The sequence below is a fragment of the Pogoniulus pusillus genome, chromosome 28 (assembly GCF_015220805.1).
Source record: "Pogoniulus pusillus isolate bPogPus1 chromosome 28, bPogPus1.pri, whole genome shotgun sequence".
In the NCBI taxonomy this organism is placed as follows: domain Eukaryota; kingdom Metazoa; phylum Chordata; class Aves; order Piciformes; family Lybiidae; genus Pogoniulus; species Pogoniulus pusillus.
In genome coordinates this window covers 18842640-18858273 of record NC_087291.1, presented here as the reverse complement: position 1 = coordinate 18858273, position 15634 = coordinate 18842640, and the positions used below count along the sequence as shown (strand labels likewise).

Sequence of the window (15634 nt, the reverse complement as noted above, 5' to 3'; positions counted from 1 at the left end):
GAAAGGAGAGCAGTGCAGTGCTGTGGCAGCCAGACAAAGGCTGGTGGTGGCTCAGGAGGACAATGCCAACAATGAGAGAACTCCTGGTACACTGTGGACATGTGCAGAGCCAGCCTGACTTCCCCTCATCTCTGTCTCTGTGTCACACCTCGTTTTGGTCTGTAGCTCCATTTGAATCTCTTGCTTCTGATCGGTTTCGTTCCTTTCCCCGCTCAGCAAAGCTCCTGGTGGCACTGAGCACAGGTCAGGGCAGACGGACTCAGGCTTCCTGCCGTGGCAGCTGGCTGTGTTGGTCTGGCTGCAGGGAGCTGCTCTCCAGCAGAAACCAGAGGAACCTGATCAGCCTCCTCAGCCAGTCTGACCTGTGCTGGCAGGTTCACTAACTCCTTATGCAGGTATGAGGCTGGGGATGCTTCTTGCCGTTGAGCCTCAGCTCTTCTGCTTATTCCCATGGAGCCACTGCCACACATCCACTGGGAGGAAGCAGGAGGCCTTCAACATGCAGCTGCTGCTCTTTCCTCGAGGCCTCTCAGAGAGGTTCTGGGCTTCAGCAGGTTGTTTCCAAAGCAGCAGCATGCTCTGCCCAGGCTGTGAGCTCTCCTCTCCACAGCAGCAGAGCAGGCGAGGGTGAGCGCAGCGCGGAGCTGGGAGCAGGGCTGCAGCAGCCTGCAGTGCAAGGTCACAGCCTGGCTGGCAAAGTGGCCTCAGACTGGCTGGCTGCACGAGGCACTGCACTGCCCTCCGTGCTCGAAGGCAACAGAGGGGAGCAGCGCAGAGCTCAGCACGGCGTTCCTCGCTGTCCCCTCCCGCGATGGGCTGGCCGAACCCACGCTGGAGCTCAGTTGTGTCGGCAGCATGCCGAGAGAACCGCACCTCCTGAGCTCTTCGGGTCAGACATGAGCGAGGTTGATGTTAACCGAGCAGCAGAAGAGATGGCTCAGAGCAGGCAGATGCTGATGTGCCCTGAGCCCCACACGCTGCCATCCTCTCTGTCTGGCCTGACCTACACAGGGCAAGAGGTTCCCACAAAGTGCTGCTCACTGTCTCCTCCTGAACCACAGAACCACAGGATGGTAGGGCTGGGAGGGACCTCTGCAGATCACCCAGTCCAAGCCCACTGCCAGAGCAGGGTTGCCCAGAGTAAGTCCCACAGGAACAGGTCCAGGTGAGGTTTGAATGCCTCCAGAGGAGACGCCACAACCCCAACTGTAAAACCACAGCCCAGTCCCTCTCTCTGTGCCATCAACTCCTTCTCCTCACATTACTCAGCTCCCTACAGCTGGTAGAGCACAGTGGGAGCTGAGAAGTGAGGCACAGAGACAGTCCCAAGTCTGTGGCCCTGAATTCCCAGCTTCCACTGGGATGGGAGCGTCCTGTGGTGACTCTCTGCCTTCCGCTCCGTGGGGGGCAGCAGCTTCCCCTTGGCTAGGTCAGCCACGCAGCCGACCGAAGGCAGAGCAGCAGGCCGAGAGTCAGCTGCAAGCACAATAATTACATCCCAGACTGTAATTAACAGCATGCTCCACTTAATGAGCAGCCAGGCAGTGACTCACAGCACAGCCCTCCAAAGCTCCCATCTGAGGCTACAGAGTGGGAACACTGAGAACCCTTCCACACAAAGCTCCTGCCTGAGATGATGATGCTCTGCTGGTGACATCACTCCAGCTGTAACTGTTAACCCACACCAGAGGGGCAGGGCAGGCAGCAGCTTCCAGCTGGCAGTTAGCTCATGGTGACTTCACTGCTTGGCACCTTGCTGCCTTGCAGAAAGCTCTCGGTTTTGCTCCTAAAATCAGAGGCAGAGCTGCTGACTGAGAAGCTCCACAACAACCCTGACCTGCTGCACTTGTTAACTTTCCAAATACACACAATTGCACTGTAAAGTGGTGCACACAGGCAATCAGAAGTGGCTTGGGTTGGAAGGGACCTTCAAGACCATCCAGCCCCAACTCCTGCCGTGGGCAGGGACACCTCCCACCAGCACAGCTTGCTCAGGGCCTCACCCACCAGCACACCTCCCACCAGCAGAGCTTGTTCAGGGGAACACCTCCAGGGAGGTGGTAGCCAGATTTAGCAGTGCATGGCAGCATTCTCCTGGCAGAGAGAAGGCCACAGAGCAGCAGCCTGAGCACCACAGCTGCTCGCAGTCCTGGGCTGTGCTGTTGCATCCTGAACCCTTGCAGCCAGGCTCTGGCAGCAGGTTTTGTCTGCTTGGGTTTTTGGGAATGAGAAGTATTTACTGCAAAAAATGTTTCTGTGGAGGTGTTCCAGAAACCTGTGGACATGGCACTCTGGGCCATGGTGGCCTCAGGTGATGTTAGAGACCTAACCCAAGCAAGGCTCTGATTCTGTTTTTTTTTCTGTGTTTAGGATAAAGATTTATCCAGGACAACTTCTTACCTTCCTTCTTGTCTTGAGCTCCTGCACCACCTAAGGATGTGCTGAAAACCACCTGAGCATGCAAGTAGAGCCAAGTCTGCTGTCCCTCCCTGCGACAGAGCCTGGCACAGCTGAGCACCACACTCCTCTGGAGATGAGTCTCCTCCTGCTTGCCACTCCACGGCAAATGAGGCACAGCTGGTTGGTCTGCATAGCTACACACCCATTACTTCTCCTCACCTCCTACACACCACCCAAGCTGCCTCCAAGGCTCCGAAAAGGGCAATCTCATGAAGCACAGCTCCTTGAATACCAGCAGAGGACATTTCTAGAATCACAGAACCAGCAAATCATTTAGGGTGGAAAAGCCCTCCAAGGTCACCCAGTGCAACCCTTCTCTGTCTCTGCCAAGGCTGGGGCTAAGCTGGGCCCTCAGCAACACATCTCTGCCTCTGGGAAACACCTCCAGGGATGGGCATTCATCCCCCTCCCTGGGCAGCCTGTGAGATCCCGTTCAGTCCAGAAGCTTTTCCTCATGTCCAACCTAAATCCACCCTGATGCAATTGAGGACATTTCCTCTCTTCCTGGCACTTGTCCCTAGGCAGCAGAGCCCAACCCTCTGAAAGCACAACAGGAGAGCTCCAGGCTCTCTGAGAGTCTTGGGGACAGCTCAAGCCCCCCACAGCAATGCTGAAGGAGGTGTAGGAAGCCCCCACCCCAGCCTGTCCCTCAAGCTAGCTCTTGTGGTGTTTCTTCCAGAGGAGCCTGCAGGGTTTCTGTGAAGCACAGAACAGCAAATGCAGAATGATCCCTAGAGGATGTGTAGATGGACAAGCAGCCAAGGTGGACACTTCCCAGCTGGCTTTCAGAACTGGCAAAGCCACAAGGTAAGGAGGACTGAGGAGAGTCTGGCATGGGACAGGTTTTATCCTGAGTAACCCAGGAGGATTTGAAAAGTGCAATAGCCCTGGGGACTCCTCTGGAAACTCAGCTTCTGCCCAGAGTCTTGCTCTCAGCTCCATCATTTTAAGCATCCCATAAAGACACCTGGTGGGAATCTGGGTCTGAGGCAAAGAAAGAGACCAACTTTCACTACCAAATTAAATGGGACCAACTTCCACCAAATCCAGAGGGACCAACCCTCGCTCACAACAAATGGGACAACTTTTACACCCCAGACACCTGGAGAACAAAGCAGGCAGCCCAAACATCAAAGCCATTTACTCTGCAGCTTAGTGGCAAAGGCTGCGTTTCCTCAGTGTTCTGTAAGTAGCTGATGCTGAAGATGCTGCCGGTGGAACAGGCAGCTGGGTGCCTTTGCTTGTGAGCTGCAGAGATTGCTCAGCCTTTGGAGAGTAGCTAAAATAAACCCTCCCTATTCTTTCTCTGCTGACAGGAAGCCAGCACACTTCTGCCCCTTGTTAACCAACTCAGTGCACTTTTCACTCCATAAATCTCGCATTACTTCCTTCCTTTGCTTTTCTTCTGCACCAGAAGGAGAAAGTTTTTAACAGAAGGGCTCTAAGGCAGCAGGAGGAAAACAGCAAATCAGGGAGGAAGCTGCATAAGGAAAGTAAATCCAAAGTAATAAAATGATGGAGATCCAGCAAGCTTTGCTGGGTTGGGGGGGAAATGGCTTTGGAGCTGGCTGAATCCAAAGCTGGAGAAACCTGGCATGTGAGAGAGCACCACTAAAAGTCAGCCCTGCACCTAGCAGAGGGGATGGGAAATGAGGTAATGACTTATAACAAAGATAGGGGCAAAACCTGCCAGGTTTGCAGGTCTGCAACGAGATGCACATGGGAGTAACAACTGCTAAATGGCAGGCAGGCAGAGCAGTCTTGAGGGGAGAACAGCACGGAGCAGTTTAACCAAGAGGCAAACAATCTGCTCTGCAGCACAGAACCAGAGAGAGCACTGCCCAGCGCTCGCCCGGCTAACCAGGGCTGGCTGCAGCCTTCCAGTGTCCCAGCAAGGCTTCGGCTGCACCTGAGGAGATACCAGTAATGAAGCACATCTTTCCTGGCAGGTGTTTTAGAAGTTCTCCAAGTGACAAGAGTGCAGCACAAATGGAAGTGTCTGTGGTCAAAAGGGCTTCTGCCAGGCACAGGATCAGGGAATGACAGAATGGAGGGGTTGGAAGGGACCTCTGGAGATCATAGGTATTAGGGGTTGAAAGGGACACAGCCCACAGCAGGGGCACCCAGGGCAAGGCACACAAGAACACATCCAGGTGGGGCTTGAAAGCCTCCAAAGCAGGAGACTCCGCAGCCTGCTCCAGGCTCCAGCACCCTCACACCAGAGAAGTCTCTCCTCACGCTGAGGTGCAGCCTCCTGGGTGGCAGTTTGTGTCCTCTGCCCCTTGTCCTGTCACAGGGCAGCACTGAACAGAGCCTGGCCCCTGCTGCTTGCCCCCAGCCCTCAGCTATTTAGAGACACTGATCAGATTCCCTCTGGGGCTGCTCCTCTGCAGGCTCTCAGCCGCAGGGCTCTCAGCCCTAGCTTCTCACACAGATGTCCTAGTCCCCTGTTACAAGCACTCCAGCCTGAGCTGTAAGAAGGAAGCCACCTCCAGGCTGCATCTAGAACATGCCAAAGCATTCAGACAGCAGCCTGCCAGCAGCGACTGAGTGCCTACAGCAGACCAGCCCTGCCCAGGACCTGCCGGGGAAGGCACTCAGCCAAGAGAAGGCATCTCGCAGCCCCGTGCTGGGGCAGTCAAAGGGTTAACGGCACGGCCGAGTGGCTGCTCCGCTGGCTGATAAGCACAGAACGTTGTAATTTGGGAGATTTATGCATTGCTGAGGTCAGGCAGCAGCTTGCAGACAACAGGGCCTGTCCCTTACCTGCTGGGCACAGACAATCCCTGCATGCCTGGAACCCCGCAGCCCTCTAAGCCTCTTGCTCTGCAGCCCTGGCAGCTGGCACTGACTCAGTTCTCTGTTAGTTTATTTATATCTTTTTGTTTTGCCTTTGTAACTAAATAAAAACTCCAGAGCCCTGTTAGCCAACAACTGAGCATGAAATCACCAGGCTGCCACCCCCACCCTGAGTCACTCCACTGAGGTTTTCATCAGGGATCTGCTGCACCAGGGTCAACCAGAGGAAAACAAAGGCACGTGGAGCAGAGAATCACTAGCAGTCAGAGCTCTGCCAAGCTGGCAGCAGATTTTCAGCAGGAGGATGTGCAGCCTGCAAAGAAACTACCCATTTTTAAAACTAAAACTGCAGAAACCCCAGTAGCCAAGATTGCTGTTGGACTGTGGACGTAACGAAGTCATCTCCACAGCCTGCTCTGTGCAGCTTGGTGGAACAGCCCCTCTGGCATGGCAGGGCTTTGCTATTCCTTTCACTAGTCACAAAAAAAGGACCTAATTTTCCATCAAGCACAGTACAAGTGACAGGTCTGAACTGCTCCATTTCCTGGGTGCCATTTTCCTTGCGTTAATTAGCAGGATTAGGGCTGAGACTAAGGTGGTGCCCATCCCAGGGAGAACCAAGGCCAGCCTGGGCTACACCACCAGCTCCTCCTCAGACCCATCTGCAGCAAGGCCTTAGCTCAGCAGCAGGCACTGGGGCACTCCTTCTCCTAAACCACACCAAAGAGGGGTCCCATACAGAGGACAAGAGGTGCTGGGGACAGGTTACTGCTGGGGAGATTGCCACTGGACTGAAGAAATAAATGAATCCCCATGAGCACAGCTGGACACTGGGATCCTCTGCCAAGGGCAGCAGTGCAGCCCTGCACTGGGCATTTTGCAGCCTCAGCCTGGCAGGTGCTGGGCCAGCTCAGTTCAGCTGCACTGGCACCTGGAAAGGCAGGAGCAGAAGATCCCTGGGGTCCCTGCCAAGCTGGCACACTGATTCTGTGCAAGTGCGATGGAGTTAGGGCCGAGAGGCTCCTCCAGCCCAGTGCAGTCAGCGATTCAAAGGCAGTGCAAGAGTGGTCACCTGCAGACTGCCTCCACTTGGACCGGGCCAGCTCTACCCTGGGCACTGATGACAAGGTGCCAGCCTCTACCACGAAGCTGATCACAGCAGTAAAGCCCACAGCTCTAAACCTCCTTGGGCAGCCTGTTCCAGTGCCTCAGCACCCTCTCTGTAAGTAGGACTCACCCACTTCCCATGCTCCCACATCCCAGGAACCATCTTCATGGAAAGGCTGGTGAAGACACCAACTTGTTGGCTGCCAACTCCACTTGTAACAGCCTGGCACATTCCCTCTCCTCTGCTCTAACTGGGATTTGAGTATTTGTTTCTCTCAAGTCAAAGTTGCGCAATGCCCTGAAACACAAAACTCTGACGCAGAGGTCCCCAGAGGGCAGAAGAGATTTCATTCACTTCTGCAGTGCTGTGAGGTTTGGGTGTCCACTGAGCAGGACTTGGTTTCCTTGGGATGATGCTAGGGTGCATGAAGCCCAGAGGAGCCCTTCCACACCAGCCCACTCACCAGTGCCATGCTATGACATACAGTATAACCTTAATGCCTAGTAGTAGATCATAGGATCACAGAAGTGGTTTGGTTGGCAAAGACGCCTATAGTCACTGAGTCCAATGTGTGACCTGCCCTGGGTGTCCCTGCTTGGGCAGGGGAGGGTTGGACTGGATCATCTCCAGAGGTCCCTTCCAGCCCCACCATTCTGTGCTAACTTTCTATTAGCTATATATAACATAATGAAACCTGTTACTGGGATTCCCTTTTGTTTTCAAAGGCAGTTTTTGCATTCCCATTACACATAAAACTCCTTTCTTTTAGCTTTCCTCCTCAGCAGCTCACTCCCTGTCTACAAACCTGCCCTGCCTAAGGCACATGGAAGCAGTGACTCACCAACTGGATGCTCTCCTTTTCTTTCTGAACAAAATAATAAAAGGAAACAAAAGAAGATGCACTGAGGCAGAGCAAGCCCCCGGAGAGACCTGCTGCAGTTACATCTGCACAGCTCCAGGTCAGCCCAAACCTGGGCCCGGGCTTTGATTACTGGACCATGGCCGAAGTGAACGGTTTGGCTCTCAGGCAGCAAACCAGCAGAGTTCTCTGCCCACAACGCAGAGAGGCAGCTTTAACGAAACCTCATCAAGAGATGAAGGGACAGTGAGCTGCAGGCCCATGCCACGGCACGGCTCAGGCAGCAATTAAAGCAGCACCCAAGCAGTGCTGGGCTCGGGCAGTGCTGGCGAAGATGTAATTAGCGCATCAGCTGGAGAGCACCAGGGCTCAGCACAGCGCCCGGCTGTTTCGGCAGGCTTTTGGCACGCACCTGCGATCAAAACACACCCAACTGAAGCTGAAGGGAACAAAGAGCTCTGAACGGCTCCGGCTGCAAAGCTTTTATTGCCCCCACTGAAAAGCAAGGGGGCAGAAAGGAGAGAGCTGAGCTCTGACAGCTCTTTTGCCCTCCTGTCTGGGATTTACCCACTCTGCCACAGCCATTTCCCTCTTCCTCACTGCCCTACCCATTCTTCCATATCTTTTCCCCCTCCACTCCTCTAAAGCTTTCCCACTGAGAGATGTTGTTCCCCCTTTCACTGGCACAGATTTCAGCCCTTTGACAGACAGGGAGGCAGGGCGGCAGCGGTGGGAGCAGTGACACAGCCAACTGCTCCAATCTGTCAGACGCACGGATGGATAGGAGGGAGCAGCTCAGAGAATGCAGTGGCCCCCGGGCAGCCTGACCTTCCTGGTGGGAAAGCAGCAGAGCTGGGGCTCGACAAGCTCCCAACAAAGGAGGGGCTTTGCCCCCCCCCCCCCGTCAGGCTCTGACATGCTTCTCACAGCAGAAAAAACAACCCATAGGCAGAGCAGGGACAGGGAATGTGGACTGCTGCTGACAAAGGCTGAGTGCTGCCTGGGGATGGCAGCCCCACGGCCAGCAGAAGATGCAGACCATAAACACAGTCCCCTTCCTGGAGGGGTTCCAGGCCAGGCTAGATGGAGTCTGGAGCAAACTGGGCTGAGGGCCCTGAGGGTGTTTAGTGTGGAGAAGAGGAGGCTGAGGGCAGAGCTCATTGCTCGCTGCAGCTCCCTGAGAGGAGGCTGCAGCCAGCTGGGGTTGGGCTCTGCTCTCTAGGGACAAGGGACAGGAGAGGAAAAGGCCTCAGGCTGCACCAGGGGAGGCTCAGGTTGGAGATGAGAAGCTTCTTGACTGAAAGGGCTCTCAGAGCATGGCACAGGCTGCCCAGGGAGGAGGCTGAATGCCCATGCCTGGAGGTGTTTCCAGGAGGCAGAGCTGTGGTGCTGAGGGCCATGGCTCAGCCCCAGCCTTGGCAGAGCCAGAGAAGGGTTGGGGTGGGTGATCCTAAAGGGCTTTTCCAACCCAAATCATTCCACGATTCTGTGATTCTGCTCCTCTCCAGGGGCTAGGTAAACAGCTTGGGATGAAGATGGTTGGACTTGATGATATTGGAGGTCTTCTCTGACCTCCATGATGCTCTGCTGTGAGGAGTTTTCCTGTAATTTTAGCACTCCAGGATGTCTGGGAGAAGACAAAGGCTTTTACACTGCTGCTGCTGCATAGGAGCAGCCCTTGTGAGCCCCTGGCAGGCAGCAGAGGCTGCAGCCTTCAGTTCAGATTAGACTTTGCCCACTAAACCTCTCTTTGTTTATAAGTCCTCACTTTACAGCTTTTCCTGGAGATGCTACTGTAGCATGCAGCCCAAACTGTGCTCTGATTCGAGTCAGCTGGCTGAGCAGTGCCAGCGAGGTCTGCTGTAGTTCAGTGGACAGCAGGAACGTGGATTTCACAGCAGCAGCTTGCAAGAGACCCCAGCCCTGCACCAAGCCTTCTGCACAGACACAAACCCCTACCCCACACTCATCACCAGCGCCTGCTCTCCGCTGCTGTCCTGGCACTGCTGCAAGTGCCCAGACAAACCATTTGCAAGTTTGAATTAATACAACACAACCTGCTCATTTCCACAGCTGGGCAAAGAAAGAAGTTGGCAGGGCTCAAGCTGGAGATTATGCAAAGCTGCCCCCCTGGCAGCGCGGCTGCTGCACACAGGCAGCAGGGCAGCGTCCGTGCCCCCCAGGGACAGACAAACGAGACATGAAATCAGTTCCACTCCACAGCCCTTGTCCCCACCGGGGATTAGCTCCCCTCCTCTGCTCCCTCCACTCCGGCTTGCATCCTGTATGCTGCTAATGAGCTGGGGGCTCTCTGTTCCAGGTGGCACCCCCTGCCTGGAAGTCGTGACACTTCCCATTTGGAATGCTGCTGGCATTTTCCCGACAGCTCCTGCAAACCAGCCTCTGACCTGCGCCGAGAGCAGCTCCTCCGACTGAATCCTGAGCTGCCAATCAAGCCACCAAATGATCTTCACAGTCACTCCCAAGGCAGGAAGGAGGAGCGATAGAAAGAGAAAAGAGGGGGGAGCAAGAAGGAAAGGCAGAGGGAGGGTGAGGGAGCAGCTACTTAATGACAGCGCTCCGAGGCTCCCAGGCAGCTGCGGCACTGGTGGGAAACGAAGGCAGGACGGAGCACTCGGTGCTGCGATCGCTCACCGCTCCCCACCCCCCGGCTCGTCGGGGGAGCTGTGCCCCCGAGACGTGCCATTTTCCGAGGAGCACCAGCTAATGTCACCAGACAAGCAGCGAACAGATGAGCCCTGCCCGTCCCCTCCCTGCCACCATCAGTATGCAAACCTCATCCCTGCGCCCTGCCGAACGCCTCCCGCCGAATTAATGAGGAGCTGCGAGCTCGTTAAGTGCGCGGCTGCACCTAGGGACGGTTATGGCTGGGGGGCCGGACAGGCCCTGCTGTTGATGATGCAAGCCAGAAATAGCATTTTTTAACCTAATTTAAACGCTGCTATTTCCAAGCGTCTGCACAGCGAGGGCAGGAGCTGCAGAGGCTGGACGTGAGTCTGGGCTGGGAACAGAGCCCTGACAGTGACTCAGTGGTTGGGATTTTCTCCCTGTTTGTGCTGTGACAGATGACTTCTGCTGGATCCTGCAGCAGACAAGGACGGGCTCCACCGCAGCTCCCTGTCTGCCTCCAGATAACTCGTGCTGCCCTTAATGCAGCTGAGGCAGGTGCACTACCCCCAGTGCCACTATGTCTGGCATAGATGCCAGGCAAGAAAATGCACAATTCTCTCTGCATTTGGTGTAAAGTAACATCAAAAGATAGTGCCTGCTGGCAGGTGCCCATGGCAGGGAGTGAGCCCCCTGCTCACTGACTCAGGATGCAGAGAAGAGCCAAAACAGCTCAGGATGGGTAAAGCAGGGCACAAAAGGATGGGAAGCACCAGCTGCCTGCTCCTTCCAGCACCCAGAGCTCCTGGGGCTTCAGTGGTGTTCATCTGCCTCAGCTATTCTGTTGGGGAATTTAATATCTGATTGTTTGTTTTTTTCCTCTGAATTTTCGGAGGCTTTTCCTCCCTGGACTCTGGGGCAGTTTAGAAGCAGGAGCTCGTGGGAGGCCTGTATGCCCCCTCCGTGGGGCAGACACCTGGGTGCATCGTTCTGGGCAGGCTGTGAACCACTGCTGCATTTTTAGACAGGAATCTGAGAGTATTCAGTGCACATTTCTCCAATGGGTGTTGCCTCCAGAGCCAGTTCAGTTTCTTTCTTTGGTAGAGACTCTGGCAATGCAAACTTCAGGCTTAAAATAGCACCAAGCAGCTTCCCAGGAGGCTGCCTCTGGAATGGGCATTACTGCAGCGGCTGCGGCTGTGTGGTGTGCACAGGCTGGCTGCAAAGAGCTGCTCTGCACATCCCCGGTGCGGCAAGTGATGCTGCTCGTAGCCCGGGTGGCTCTCCGGGTTACAGGCTCTGTCTCAGAGCTGGAAGCCTCTGCTTTGGCTGGAACACCTCCCTTTCTCCCCTCTAGAGGTGCCACCTTTCCTCCAAGGCAAAGCCTCACCTAGGAGTCAGGTAAGGAAATAATCCTGAAGGAGAAATTCCCATTCCCGCACAGCCATGGTCACTCACACACTGCTCATTCAGATGGATCCCAGGCTGGCAGCCCACTGCAGCTCTAACTCTCTTTCCTACCTAGGCACTCTTCAGCTATCAGCAGCCCCCAGAGTGCCTGGTTGGGAAGATTTGGCAGCCTTGATGCACACAGCGTAGGGGTCTCCTGGCACAGGGGCTCCCAGCTCCAGATCCTCCACTCCCTAGCACACAGTGCAACGCCAGAGAGGCAGTGCTGGTGCTGAGCACCAGCGCTGGAACAGCAGCAGATCTCCCTGCTGCAGCAGCCCGTGTTCAGCCAAAGCCCTCCATACTCCACATGGCTCTGCCAGCACTGAAGGGCAGTTACCATGCACCAGAAACAAACTGCAAATAGGCTCCAGACAACAAAACAGGACCAAGTCCTCGGGAGAAGTTCTCTGGGCCAGCAGCAGTGCTGCCTGTCCCCCTCTGCAGGCTCTGCAGCTGATCTGGCCCTGAACACAGAGTAAGTGTATAGAAAATGACCATACCAGTAAGCATGTGGCTGCTAAACTCAGAGTAATGGAGGGCAGCACTGCGAGGAAGCCACCAAGGCCTCCTAGCCACACAAGTCTCAAATGCTTGTCCTACAAGTACAGGTGTGTGACAATAAATATGAAGCCCTCTCTTTCTGTCACGGAATCCCAGCATGGTGGGGCTGGAAGGGACCTCTATAGATCATCCAGTCCAACCCTGGATCACCTTGGGTCACCTACAGCAGCTTGCCCAGGATCACAATGCCCAGGTGAGGTGGAAGCTCTTCAGAGGAGATCCACAGTCTCTCTGGGCTGCCTGCTCCAGGCTTCAGCACTCTTACACCAAAGAAGTTTCTCCTCGTGTTGAGGTGCAGCCTCCTGGGTTGCAGTTTGTGCCCACTGCCTCTCGTCCTGTCACAGGGCAGCACTGAACAGAGACTGGCCCCTGCTTCCTGCCCCCCACAGCTCAGATCTTTACAGACATTGATCAGATCTCCTCTGGGGCTGCTCCTCTCCAGGCTCAGCAGGCCCAGAGCTCTCAGCCTTTGCTCCTCACACATGTTCCAGGCCCTTCAGCATCCTTGCAGCCTCCCTTGGACACTCTCTAGTAGATCCCTGTTCCTCCTGAACTGGGGAGTCCAGAGGTGGACACAAGGAGCTCTGCCTCCATTAAGAACATCCTTCTGGTGTCAGAGCTGCCAAACCTACTAAATGAGTCGGTTCTTGTCCCTCCCCCCCCAAAAAAGTTAACACCAGAGCTGAGAAGCGTTTCCTGTCTCCACACCTGAACAAGGGAAAAATACCAGACCAGACTGAAGGCAGCTTTTAATCTGCTGGCACCAGCTCCTTAACCTGCCAGTGCCACTGATCCTGCCCACAAGGCCTCACTCTGACCATCGTGGTGCAAACCTATCAGCAACATCAGCAAGGTGGGAAAGCTACAGCTGAAGTTTGTCTCTTGCTCCGAGGAGCACTGCCACGGGCAGCGTGCAGCAGAGCCTTACCTGCACTCTGGTGGGAGCACAGCTCAGTGCTTGCTGTTGGGGACACCTTTGCCATGGCTGTTGGTCTTCCCAAAGACTCTCATGCTTTCCCCAGACTCTGGCTGCAGTCTTACATTCGGGACAGTAAAAATAGAAGACACTGCAAGAAAAAAAAACAAACAGTTCAGACACTGAGGATTTATCTGCTAATGCCCTAAGACAGAAGTGGTTGCTCAGTGTTCCTGCAGACAGGCAGCTTTCCCTGCAACAGCTGTGACTTAAGAACAACAGGGTAACAGATATGGCAAAATGCAGGAATACATGAACATGAGCCAGGGGGTGCCCAGGTGGCCAAGAAGGGCACCAGCAGCATGGCCTGGATCGGCCCTGGTGTGGACAGCAGGAGCAGGGCAGGGATTGTGCCCTGCACTCAGCACTGGGGAGACCACACCTCGAGAGCTGAGGGGTCAGGTTTGGGGCTTCAATCCAAGAGGGACATGAGGGGCTGGAGCAGGTCCAGAGATGGGCAAGGAAGCTGGGGAAGGGTCTGGAGAACAGGGCTGAGGAGGAGCAGCTGAGGGCCCTGGGGGTGTTTGGTATGGAGAAGAGGAGGCTAAGGGCAGAGCTCATTGCTCTCTGCAGCTCCCTGAGAGGAGGCTGCAGCCAGCTGAGGTTGGGCTCTGCTCCCTGGGAACAAGGGACAGGAGGAGAGGAAATAGCCCCAAGTTGTGCCAGAGGAGGCCCAGGTTGGGTATTAGGAAAAGTTTCTTCCCAGAAAGGATGCTCAGGCACCAGAACAGGCTGCCCAGGCAGGTGGTGGAGTCCCTCTCCCTGTAGGTGTTCCAGAAAGGTGTGGCCATGGCACCTGGGGCATGGTGGGGCTGGGTTGATGGTTGGGTTAGATGATCTCAGAGGGCTTTTCAACCCAAACAGTTCTGTGATTCTGTGTCATATCTGCCATGGTCACTACCACTGGCTGCAGGCTCTGCAGCAGTGCAGTGTTGTGGCGGTGAGGAGGCCACAGGCTCTGTGCTCGAACATCTGCTCTGCTCTCCCTGTGCCTGCATTTAATGAACTCCAACAGCAAAGGGTTTCCCGAGGTAAAACATCATCCCAGAGAAGTAGGCTCACAGAAGCTGGTAACAGCAGAGGGAACATCTGCCCACCCTGCAGAGCAGAAGACTCCTTTGTTCGGTGAGGATGCTGGCAGGGGGATCCCAGCCTCGCCAGACAGCCGCCTGTGGCGTGCCTGGGACTGGCATTGTCCTGCCTTGCATCTGGGCTTGTGCTCCATAATGGTTATCTGCCAGGCACAGAAACAGCCCTTCTGTAGCTCAGCAATGTGACTGGAGGCATTCAGCAGAAGCTTGCTTTCAAACCTAACGATTTTCCATCTGCATTCTGCCCCCTTCAAAAGGTTCCCTGCTCCTGACGCTCGGCGCTGCGTGCTGCTGCCAGTGCAGATCGCCTTACGCTTGTGCTGCTGCAAATAACCTGCTGTGAGCTGATAAAAGGATTAATGCAGCCAAAATTCTTAATCTGTGAAATTACAAATTAAATTCTCATATTAAAAATACCACCCTGAGGTATTTTTTGTGGTTTTAATTCCCCTCTGGTGTTCTGCATACATTGTGCTTGTTAATGACTAGGACAAGGCCGTCTCTGTCGGCAGCCTGCTGCAGAGTGATAATGTGCAGGCATTTGCTTCACTGATGGAGCTGGATTTAACCACTGCCTGATAAACTAAGTGGCAAGTGGGTAATAAGTCCACATTAACAGGAAAAGTGCTGCTGCAGGATGCAGAACTGGGAATCCTGGCCAGGCTAAGCGAGAGGCAGCAGGATTGAGATGTCAGCGCTGTGCAGGGAGGCTTTGTCTCCCCTCATGGCAGAGGCAGAAGTGCAGTGGTGCTCTGGAAGCTTCCTCAGTCCTGCAGAAAGCCATCTCAACCCAGGAGGGCTTCCAAAGACAGCCTTCAGCTGCACAGCATCCTTGGGATCTCCAGCTTATGGAGTCCCACAGACAGCACGGCAGGAGAGCAGAGTGGGCATCTGCTTGCCAGGACCACGACAGAGCTGGGATGGGCAAAAGGAACACTGCTGGCTCGGCCTGAGGCCCAGGGCCAGAACTGTTTGGGTTGCAACCCAGCCCAACTATTCTCCAACTGCCAGGGCTGGGGCTAAGCCGTGGACCTTGTGCTGGTTTGAGGCTAACTGGAATATTTTAATGAGAGATCATAGGTTGTGAAAATACTGATGAGGTCTGTGCCATTCATTGGTTTACTGAGAGGGATAAAAAGCCAAAAGCCAGCAGTGTCTCCCTCTCTGCTCTGTGCCGCCGCATCTACTCCTCCTCCTCTTCGCTCTGCCCTACTACCTCCCCACTAACAAACAAGTAAGCTCTGCTGGCTTCTGGGTTTGTTTGCCTGGCTGGGAAGGGAGATAGAGAGGGAGGAAGAGGAGGTAGCTGTGAGCCCTCGGGCAGTTTCTTTGTCTGGGAAGGAGTTTGGCTCTGCATTAGTACTGATTTGTGTATAGGAGTTATTTGTACTCACTGTCAGTATTCTGTGTGTATGCTTGTGAACTGCTCTGCTCCACACAGAGCTTTGCCTTACTGCCAAACCCTCTGAGCCAGTCTGGTGGGGGGAAAGCTCCCAAACTACCAACTGGGAAACACTTCCAGGGATGGGCATTTGGCCATGTCCCTGGGCAGCCTGTGCGAGGCTCTGAGAACCCCTTCAGTCAAGTGCAGTGAGCAGGGACATCTTTAACTAGACCAGGTTGCTCACGGCCCTGTCCAGCCCCACCTTGAGCTGTCACAGGGATGGGGCTTCTACCACCTCTCTGGATGTTCCCGTTTC

General features: G+C 54.8%; 1 protein-coding gene and 1 long non-coding RNA gene across 8 annotated transcripts in view; one reads left to right on the top strand and one right to left on the bottom strand.

The window, feature by feature from the left end:
- LOC135187822 (uncharacterized) overlaps positions 1–10467 on the top strand; it is a 29454-nt gene extending 18987 nt beyond the window's left edge. The window contains exons 2-3 of one of the 3 annotated variants that reach the window (XR_010307462.1): positions 2371–3267; positions 9547–10467. This is a non-coding gene — a long non-coding RNA (uncharacterized LOC135187822). Of the gene's footprint in view, positions 1–2370; positions 5395–7136; positions 7510–9546 lie in introns of those variants that run through there. The other 2 variants (XR_010307464.1, XR_010307463.1) reach the window with 2 other exon arrangements.
- Positions 1–15634, bottom strand: part of CDK14 (cyclin dependent kinase 14) — a 90453-nt gene that overhangs the window by 5235 nt on the left and 69584 nt on the right. For all 5 annotated transcript variants that reach the window (XM_064166843.1, XM_064166847.1, XM_064166846.1 and 2 more), the window contains one exon: positions 12796–12934. In XM_064166843.1, the coding sequence (XP_064022913.1) occupies positions 12819–12934 (116 nt within the window). In that variant the 3' untranslated portion in view covers positions 12796–12818. The remainder of the gene's footprint in view (positions 1–12795; positions 12935–15634) is intronic.